Raw genomic sequence first — 10,263 nt, 5'->3', positions numbered from 1 at the left:
AAGATTATCCAGTGCTTCAAGTGTTGGTGTACTTTACTCACAGAAACCCATCAGAAAAGCAAAAACCTGCAACACCTGGTTTTATTATTGTAGAGGCACTCTAGCTCCTCTTCGGAGGAAGCAGGGAAATAAGGAGAGTTAAAAACAAACAAGATAAGAGACTTGCTGTATGACATGATTAAAGCATGACATCCAAACAGCCACTGTCCAGTCAGACATGACTGCTGTGCAAGGTGTGTCTGGTTGTTTATGACTATGTGGTTTATCTTTATGTCTGATTAGATGGTCATTTTTCACAGTGAAGGAGACTTTGGCTGCTGTGTGGAGGCAAAGTGAAGGAGAGATTTTGTTGGAACTGTTAGATGAAGACTAACAGACAGCGCACCGCTGAGATTCATGGATCACGCAGTGCAGTCTGGATGCCTGAGGGTCACTGAGAATGAAAAACAAGGCGTTGTCTTTGTTCCTGCTGAGCAACAACATAATTTAAATGAAGGATTACAGAGATGGACAAAACAGTGAGAAGGGTGGATGTAGTCTCAATGAATTGTGCGAAGTTGAAAAAGATGATTACGTAGCTATCTGCAGCTGTCAGGCTTTCACCTATTAGAGAGAAAAGTGGGGAAGGTTGAGCTGCCCAGTTTTCCATTTAACAGTCTTATATGTGAAAAAGTTGATTTAAAAAAACAAACAAAACACCATCAAGTTTGTTGACCAGCTGCAATTCTTCACTGTTTTTATTTCTACAGTAGCAATTCCTGTGAATGGAAGCCATTCATTAGGAGATATTTGACAAAAATAACCTTGTTTTCATCTTATTAAGCGGATATCTCTGTTGAACAAACATGCCTACAAGTAGCAAAATGTCCCACTTTGACCTTTACCCCCTGACAGATAAAGCTGAATAGCTACATCCCTTTGAGATTAACAGCCTCGTCTCCAAATGCAAACTTTGAAGGACATCTTTCTTGAACTGGAAGACTGCATCACAATATCACAACATCCTGGCAGGAAAACCTGCATCTCTGCATTTCCTGAATAGAATACTGAATAACCAGCGCCCTCTAGCAGCAGTAAGTGTAAACTGGTGTAAATTGAGCTGCATGGCTACAGTGGCAAAACAAGAGACTATGAAGATTTTTTATCCCGATATCTTTTCCGTTATGGACATACATACACACATCTTGTAGAACTGTTTCTCCAGCCAAAGGCTTACTAATTTCTGTGCACACAGAACTTGATCTACTGCTGTTGATTCAACAATCTTATAAGAAAAAAAAAGAAAAAAAAAACACCCACCAGTAATGGCTTGTGTTGGTCACAAATAGTTATTTTATTAATTCATTTTTGTACTGACACCCCTTTCTGTGCTCTCTGTTGTAAAATTTACCATCTTCTGGATTGTTCTTTAATCATTAGCTGCAGCAGTGGTTTTGTTTGTTGACAGTAATTATGCAGACTTCTCACAGTTAATGTGGCAATGATTTATTGATGTTAAAATGCTACATATAGCACCTTTTACATGTCAGGGGTCCACAGTAAGGAGTCACTGACAAAGGTTGGAAACCCCTGCTGTTTACTGTCCAAGTGATTACAAAACTGGAGGGCTCAGAGAGGGAAACGTATGACTAATCAGAGTTATATGCTTACAAGATGTTTGTGTTTTTCACTGTGGTTGCAGAAATCCTTTATTTCAAAGGAAGAAAAGAATACATTTGAAACAAGCAGTCAAAGGACATGGGTCAAATCTGCAACATCTACACCTTATCCTGTTAGCATGTTAAAGTTACTGTGGATAAGCAAAAGACAAAATTAAACTCTCCAACATTATAGCCTATTTAACAAGTCTCGGTAGTATGGCACCATTTTCAGGCTGTCATAGGGTCCAGTGTTTTTTGTGATGACAGTACTATTTACAATTTTTAAAAAAGAACAAAAAAAAAAAGTAATGTGATGAAAATAGTGCTTGAAACTAGTGACTTGACGTAAAACTATGTACATACCTGTATTTGTCAAAGCTTGTTTGCCTTTTATATACAGTACACATCTGTTTTTCACATTGTTAATAAGTCACATCAATCATATTAAATAAAGCAAACATTTCTGCTGTAGAAAAAAGAAAGGGAACGAAACAAGTCAATTCGAATGACATGTAACCACGTGTGTCTCACATTTCAACATAAAACATATAACAATAATATTAATACCAATAGTAATGACATTATTTTAACAATTAAATGGAAATCTCTTTTCAGCATCTCTCCTTGATGAAATAAGTCTACTCTGTATCATTTTTCCAGTAATTTTACTATGTACAAGAAACATTCAGAACTGTATCCTTCCAGTAGAGATCTCTTTTTAATACTCACATTTGGTTTTTCAGTGATTGCCATTCTGTAACTGCTCCAAGATCTTGTGTAGACCTGAAATTAATGACCTGATATCACCCTGTTTCCTACCACTGGGTCAAAGTAGTATTTTAAAGGAAAGGTGTGACATTTTGGCAAAATGAGTTTATTATTTTTTATTACTGAGATGACAAGTCAGTTGAGAAGATTGATATAGTTTTTTTTATTTCTATGCATCCAGTATCTGTTTCAATCTTCACTTCTCCCGCTTCTGGGCAAGAGAGAAACAAGAGGATTTCCCAAAATGTCAGACTTTTCCTTTTCTTCAGGTTTGATTGTACTGTAATGGGTCTGGATTACAACCACTGCTTAGCAAAGGATGACAAAGCATTGCATTTTCTTTTTTTTTTTTGTATGAGAGAACGTCTCACACACCAACTTCAAAACAATCAAGAATGCTTACTTGATGTAGGACATGAATAAATACAGGAAATTAAGTGACTTCTTCTAATCAAGTCAGTTAAACGTTTAACACTGCCCCCCCACCCTGACCCCATCCCACCCCCACCCCCCCAAAAAAAGGAAAAAAAAACTCCAGAGGTCGAAGATGATCAACATTATCAACAACAAAAATAAGAATAATTCAAATGGAGAAAGATAAAAATGATGACACTAACAATTATAGAGAAGTGTTTGTGCTTGTGAGGACATTAACCCATCACCTGAAATGTACCTCAAAATAAGAATTTAAAAAATGCAAACTGGTCAATTTTTGCACCAGTAGCTTCAAAGATAAACAAACAAACAAACAAACAAACAAACAAAACAAAAAAGAAACAGGGTCTGTTGTCTTTACAACCCCAGTATCCCTGACTACAGATCTGCATTAAGTGGGTGCTTGAAATAAAGTGCAGGATATTTCTAGCCATAATTTCCATATTCTATACTTTTTTTCAAAAACATATATGGTTTAATCTCGTTGTTGACAAGTACAACTGTTCAACAAAGAAATCACTGAACACTGAAAGATTACATTCTTGTTGCATAACAGAAAACTATAAGCGGTGCTGATGTCCTGTCGACTGCCAGTACCAAAAACCTGTAATCACGTTGGAGTTGCACTGACGGGGATAGAGTGTGTGTTTGTGTCTTTATGGAGCTTTCAGATACAAAGTGAAACAAGTATTCCTAACGGAACCAAATGTGAAACCAAATTATGACTTAAATCAGGAAATATAGGATGAAATATTAATAAACATGACTAATAATTGCATTCGATGCTTGGTCAGATGCAAATTTTCTAAACCCTCTCCTTTCTGCTTGTGTCTGTACATTCATGAAGCGCAGACAAACAACTCGTGTCTTCACCTCAGTTCATCTGCAACTCCAACTTTGTTTAGATATCTCTTCCTTATGTTGTCTAGCTTTCTCTCTCTTCACAATGTACACAATTAAAGAAAAACCTGAATTAAATGACAGAAAACATCTTTGTTATTTCATATTTAAATACTGAATAACTGGTATTGAAAATGCCCCCAAAAATTGGTATTGAACTATCCTTAATTTAGATAGCATTTTATCTGAACACTGATTTATAAAACTTGTGTTTACCTCTCTGTATTCTTTAAAATAAACTCAACTGAGCACTCTTGACTGCATTATTGTAAACAAAGGACTCATATGATAATATGACTGGAAATACAACACAGTGATCCCCTCCCCCCACAAAAAAAATCACAACTTTAAAATGAAAGAAAGAAAAACTTATAGGCCTACGTTTATTCAGCTTTGTTTGTTGTCTTATCTAGATGTATAAGGCTGGTCCAGTCATTGTGTGTTTCTGGCCGTTAACAGTGCATGACTGTTCCTGGTCAGCTGGTCAGAGGTAGAAGCCAGTGGCTGGTGGGTCGGGGAGGCTGGACAAAGTCTCAGGGCCGGGCATCTGGACTGTAGGGGGTGCTGCTCCGTTCCCATTGGGCAGAGCACAACCACCTGGGTAAGTACTGGTCAGGATGCAGCCATTCTCCATCTGCACAAGTCAAGAGGACATTATGAATACAGAGACCTGGAAGTGATGTACAATAGTGAAATATAGTAATATATAAAGTAAGTGGAAGCAGTGATCTTAGCTCAAAAATAGAACCCCTGTTGCATGAGTTTCAACCACTTAACTCCCTCATCTTATCCCACATTGTCTGAAAATATCACATATACACTCATCAAGCACTTTATTAGGAACACCTGTGCAATCTAATGCAAACCAATACAAAAGCTCTGCCATAAATTCTACTTTTACGAAGCTTCTGCATTTTCAGTTTTTGTTGACATTGTCGGAAAGGTGATAATTCTACTTTATGTTTATTATGGAGGTCGTAGTGGGTGGTGGAGGTGTACCGGAGTGTATTATATTGAAACGTGTTCCACCCCTCTAACAAATATGAGGGAACACTATTCCTACTGTTAGGTTTCTATCCTGATTTGGCAACTCTTATTATTACTATATACTATTTTAGCATATAAGACATATAAGGCCTGTCACTAACAGATGTGTTATAATTAATCTAATTATGTGATTCAATTTTGATATTGATTCCATGGATTTTAAAAATATATATACTGTAGGTATATAGTAATCATTGAAATACCTTATGCCTATTTTATGGTATAAAAATATGTTTTGTAAATGTCTGTGCACAAGCTATTCATTGGAAAGAACAAATTAAATAATTTATGTGCAGAAGCACTCAATAATTCTGTCCTTGATATTTGCCAGGGGCTGTAGGAATCAGAGAGAGTTATAATACATGGCCCACAGTGATGATGAATAATGATTATTTTTGAATACCCCATATATTGCAAGAAAATGTTAGCATACATAACCAAACCTGTGCAACTTCCTCTTGAAATGTCACAATATTTTTAGAAATGTGTCAAATACCTACTCAATGTAAGTAATTTAGTCACCCAGACTTGTATAGACAATTGAAATTAAGATGCACAGCTACACAACAATATATACTATTCAATGCAATTCAATTCAGTTCAGATTTTGTGTTATGTAGCACAACAAGCTAGCAGAGCTGTAAGGAGAACTGCGTTCCCATGCATGCGCAGTGGCGTCTGCCATACAAGAAACCTCTCTCCTGAGTGTTACTAATGTTAATTTAATAATATTTGGACAACAATGGAGATCTACAGCATAAAGGAATACGATATATCAGACTTTACATACACACACACACAATACTTGTAAGTAGCATGAGTTCATTGTTGGTTTGGCTCTGCGCACAAGATTTGATGACGATGAGAAAAATAATGAAAACTGCCAGCCAAGTATCACAACAGCAGTGTAAATTAATTGATAACGTATCATAAGTAAGAGGATTACTATATACTAAATCCTGTGGACAAATGAAAATGATGGCCAGGGGTCAAATTAGATGAGTCCTTCTGTGGGAAGCATGGATTTGCTTTGCAAATATCAGCACGATCTGCTTATATGAATTTGAGATATTATGTATAAAATGTTGACATATTTCCGTGAGGGTGTCACAGTTGGAAGTTTTAGTCTAACCATTAGAGAAGGTCAGGGTGTGACTGAAATTATAAATCATCCTTTGTGTGTCATGAATACTGACACCAAATTTCACAAGAATTGGTCATTAATTTTTGGTGGTCTAATGGAAAGTCTGCCAAAGTTACTGAGATTTGTCCTATGGGGATCATGAATGCCTGTACTAGGGCTGTCACAAAATCAGATTTTCACTACACAATTATCGTGGCCAAAATAATTTATGATAATGATATTATTGCAATATCTATAGAAAATTTGAAAACGAAATTATACTATCAGTCAAATCATCTTTAACTTTGTTTATTGTGTGTTTTGTCTCTTTTCTGGCAAATGAATTACACTCAAAATACGGGTGTAGGGAGGTGGAGAGTCTGTAACCATAACTGTACAAAAGCGTACAAAAAGAACAATTACAATTAATGGATAGTGAAAAGATATATTGCATTACCATTAGCCTGTACCAAATTTCACAACATCCGTCTGAAAAGTTGTGAAGATATTTTTTTGTACCATATATATATATATATTATATATATTTTGTGGACCAAAGTGTTGGACTGACAAACTGACTGACATGATGCATGGTGATATAGTGAAGCTTTTTGAGAACAAACTAACCAGTTCTAGCTAGGTAGTTATGATTCAGTGCCTCACCTTACTGTGACTGTGACTGGGGTCATGAGGGATCTCCGAGGTCAGCATGCCATAATGGTCCAGCTGCCGGCAGGGTTTGCCCACCCCTAGGATCTGCTCCAGAGAGGCGTTAGGGGGAGGACACTGTGACAGGCTGGAGATGACCTGAGCCAAAGGAACTGGGATCTGCTCCTGCGGCTGTTTGTGGCTCATCCCCTGGAAAGATGAAACTGTGGACTCTGCCCTGTGCTGTTGCCCATTGCTCCCAAACAAACCACTTCCACTAATAGTGTAATCCACATTGTCAATATCAGGCATGCTATAATCCATGCAAGAGTCTAGTGAGGTGTTTGTAAGGGGTTTTTGGCTGTTGTCAAGGCAGGGACCCAGACTCTCACTGAATCCATAGTCCTGCCACTGGGATTTTCCAGCTGGATGCTCTGTGCTGGAGACGCCACATAGTCCGTTGAGGTTGGTTGCCTTCTGTTTGGCATGGCACTGCTGTGAGAGCTGGTTCTGCATCCGGGGTTTCTGCTGCTGCTGAAGGTAGCTTTGATGCGTTTGCTGCTGATGAAGCTCTCCATCCAGCTCTGAGGCCTTGCCATTGAAAATAGTCTGTTGTGAGTTCAAGTGTCCCGGTTGTATCCCTGCATTGGTTAGAATGTCTTGGGCTGTCCATTGTCCATTGGAGATAGATTGATTGTGCCCTAACAGCTCTCCATTAACTAATGTGTTAGCCAAATGGTTGTTCTGCTGGCCCCAGTCATGTGCAACTTTACCTGGTCGCATGTTGAGGTGCTGTTGCATCTGCTGGGATAGCTGGACAATGGGAGCCTGCCCCACTAGAGGAGGCTTATGGTGAGGAAACTGCATTTGCACATTAGTGTCTGAGGTGGCGTTACTATCAGGTAGTGACACTGGTGTGGCTGCCGCTAAGGCATTACTAGGAGGCACCTGTCTTTCATGATCTGTGGTATCAGTCTTCCCCTCAATGGAGTCATAGATATAAGAAAGAATCTCATCATTCGTTAGCAGGTCATCCAAGGTGGGCACACGCTCAGGGTCTATTTCAACTCTGATCATCCGCTCATCCAGCAGCAGCAGCTCCAGATCCTCAGCACTCAGCCCCAGCCCTTCTAGAGCTCCAAACAGCTCACCGTTTGAACAACCCCCCTCTTCCGAATCCACAACCCCTTGGCCCTCCAGGGAGAGGGAGTCCAGAGTAGCCAGCAGTGGGTCAAAGCTGGTGCCTGGCTGTGTAATGCTTGGACCCACCACACCATTGCTTGGTGGGTCCCAGTTCCTGTGCAGGCTGGAGGATTGGGAGTCAGAGAAGCCCATTTGGTCTCCAAAGAAGCTGCTATGAACTGACATTTTGGACTCCAGGGCGGGCTGGCAAACATACACCGACTCATCCTGACTCATAAGGGCCCCTAGAAGGGAGCCAGGGTCCAGACCATCCCTCATCAGCCTCTCAGTCCGGCTCTTCTTTGACTTACTGCCATTTTTCTCATGGCTTCCATCTATAAAGCCTGCAATAGGATGGTTGGACTGGTAGAGCAAGGCCTCACCTGTAGCATAGGTAAAGGGTAGATGCATGGAGCGCTTACGCAAGTGTTCTCCTCCCTCTTCATCCCTGCAGAGACAGAAAACATGATTATTATCTGGAAACCTAATGGTGGCAATCAAAGTTCCCAGCTTGTGCTTGGTGCTTACATGCATTTTCTTGTTTGAAGTGTCATAAATGTTCGATTAATTCGTGATTAATGACTATTCGCAAAATTGGATGGTACCCACTTGAGGTAAATTCCTAAACTCTCTGTGTAAACCAAGTTAAACCATTTGTGGGGGATAAATCAAATTGTGTTTGATTTTATTTATTGGTTTTTATTGGTTTGCAACATAAAAACATACAAAAGAGGCCTCTGGGTGGCGATGATGTAGTCTGGTTTGCCGTTCTTGTACACCAGCCGGGCATTGGCCTGGACCCACTTCCAACGATTCTCCTTGGTAAGGAGCCTGAACACAGTCAGACCACTCTCTCCAGTCTTCATCACTACAAACACACACACACAGAGTTATAATGAGTAAACTGTAATAGCATATGTAGTGTACAGAATATACTGTAGTGTTTTAACTCAACAAAACAGAAAAAAGTCAACATTGTAGAAAATACAAAACTGAAAACCTCATTCAATTTTATCAGTATCATGTTTTTGCATCCCTTAATTTGTATTTTGAAGTGTTGTATCTAATGTAGTTTTTGTTTTTTATCTTTAATTGCCCTGAGGAGAGTAACATATCTGACCTTTGAAGTGTTAGCCCTCACAAAGTGTTGGTGCTGATGTATGTATCATCTCTGATGCTTTGCTCATACATTGGATTTGTAGACCCCATCCTCTCCTCTGGCAGCTCAGCAGCTTTGCTCAATCTGCTCCGTAATCCAGCAGGATTACTTGCAAAAGCTGTCTGAACTCTCTGACCAGGTTGGACCAGCTTCCACAACTTTTTTTGACAGGACTAAATCTAAAATAGCAACATGTTTCTGGCAGTATATTGGCAGATGAATGTCAACGATGGATGGATTCATTTTCACTGTATAACAGCTAGAGACTACTTAGCAACCATCTATTTTTGCCACCTTAAAACTGTGTTTACATGCAGTTAACTTTGGGTTAGTTATTCTTGTCTATTTTGCTCATTAAACTTTTACATGACATGGTATATAAACTATTGAACTGCCACTTGTGGTACAGCTTCCTTGGAGAGTTTTCATCATATATTGTGGCACATTGTCTTTGACTATTTTGTATGTAAACAAAATCCTTATATACAGTATGTGATTTTTTTTTTCAACTGTTGTCCAATTAAGTTTCTCAAATGTGTCAACTCAAGACACAGAATGTGCATAAAGGTGGAATCTCACAATGACCCTCATGAATTTATTTAGAGTTATCTGTAGTTTGTTTTTAATTAATAGACGTAGACAAGTAAACGATGGCAGCATAATCAAACAGATGTGGACTGTCAAGAAAAGGTACTTTCATGACTTAATTTTTAAAAAATGTATGTTGGTGAAGGTCATACTCCACATGATCATTTATGTTCACTTCCATTTGAAGGGCCATCCTATTATCAGAAAGTCTTAGGGCCGATGTGGATTATTTATTAATTGCCATAACAGTTACTGTCAAATAACTTGATTGGCTTCTGTAAAGACACATGGAGATTAAACTTACTTCTGACATGGTTCTCTGCACAGTACAACATATCTGCTGCATGGATGAACTGATAACCAGATCCTCGTACCCGCAGTTCAGCCTCTGTGTACCCCAGCACTATCTTCCCCCTGTACAAAAAGACAATAATTCCCAAATCAGGAAAATTCACATGGCTCAATAAGACATGTATGGAGTGTGCATGTCGCATGCCAGTTTCATTACTTTGCATCACAGGCCAACGGTGTGAAGTCCAGCTTGTGTTTGGTTCTGAAGATCATGTTCTTGGTCCTGATCTCCAGGATGGATGGAGGCTGCAGAGGAGTTGCAATGGTGAAAAGGGCGAGCTGTGGCGGCACCTTTCCTCCATTATCTTGTCGCTGGTTCTGTCCGTGCAGAAACTTCAGCCTGCCCTGGATGTTTAAAGCCTGTAGAGTAAGGAAGAGAATTGGGTCTTAGTGTTGGGAGATCTCATGGGAATACTGGTGCA

At 39.2% G+C, this 10,263-nt stretch overlaps 1 protein-coding gene across 1 annotated transcript in view; it reads right to left on the bottom strand.

Moving 5' to 3' along the window:
* Window positions 1-2,928: 2,928 nt before the first annotated feature.
* LOC122992729 (aryl hydrocarbon receptor-like) overlaps window positions 2,929-10,263 on the bottom strand; it is a 39,006-nt gene continuing 31,671 nt past the window's right edge. The window contains exons 7-11 of the mRNA XM_044366621.1: window positions 9,999-10,201; window positions 9,795-9,904; window positions 8,470-8,611; window positions 6,577-8,191; window positions 2,929-4,377 (exon numbers count right to left, since the gene is read on the bottom strand). Of these exons, the coding sequence (XP_044222556.1) occupies window positions 4,228-4,377; window positions 6,577-8,191; window positions 8,470-8,611; window positions 9,795-9,904; window positions 9,999-10,201 (2,220 nt within the window). The 3' untranslated portion in view covers window positions 2,929-4,227. The remainder of the gene's footprint in view (window positions 4,378-6,576; window positions 8,192-8,469; window positions 8,612-9,794; window positions 9,905-9,998; window positions 10,202-10,263) is intronic.

The sequence above is a fragment of the Thunnus albacares genome, chromosome 11 (genome assembly GCF_914725855.1).
Source record: "Thunnus albacares chromosome 11, fThuAlb1.1, whole genome shotgun sequence".
Classification (NCBI taxonomy): Eukaryota; Metazoa; Chordata; class Actinopteri; order Scombriformes; family Scombridae; genus Thunnus; species Thunnus albacares.
Note: the sequence above shows the minus strand (reverse complement) of the source record. Positions and strands in the feature narration are given on the sequence as shown.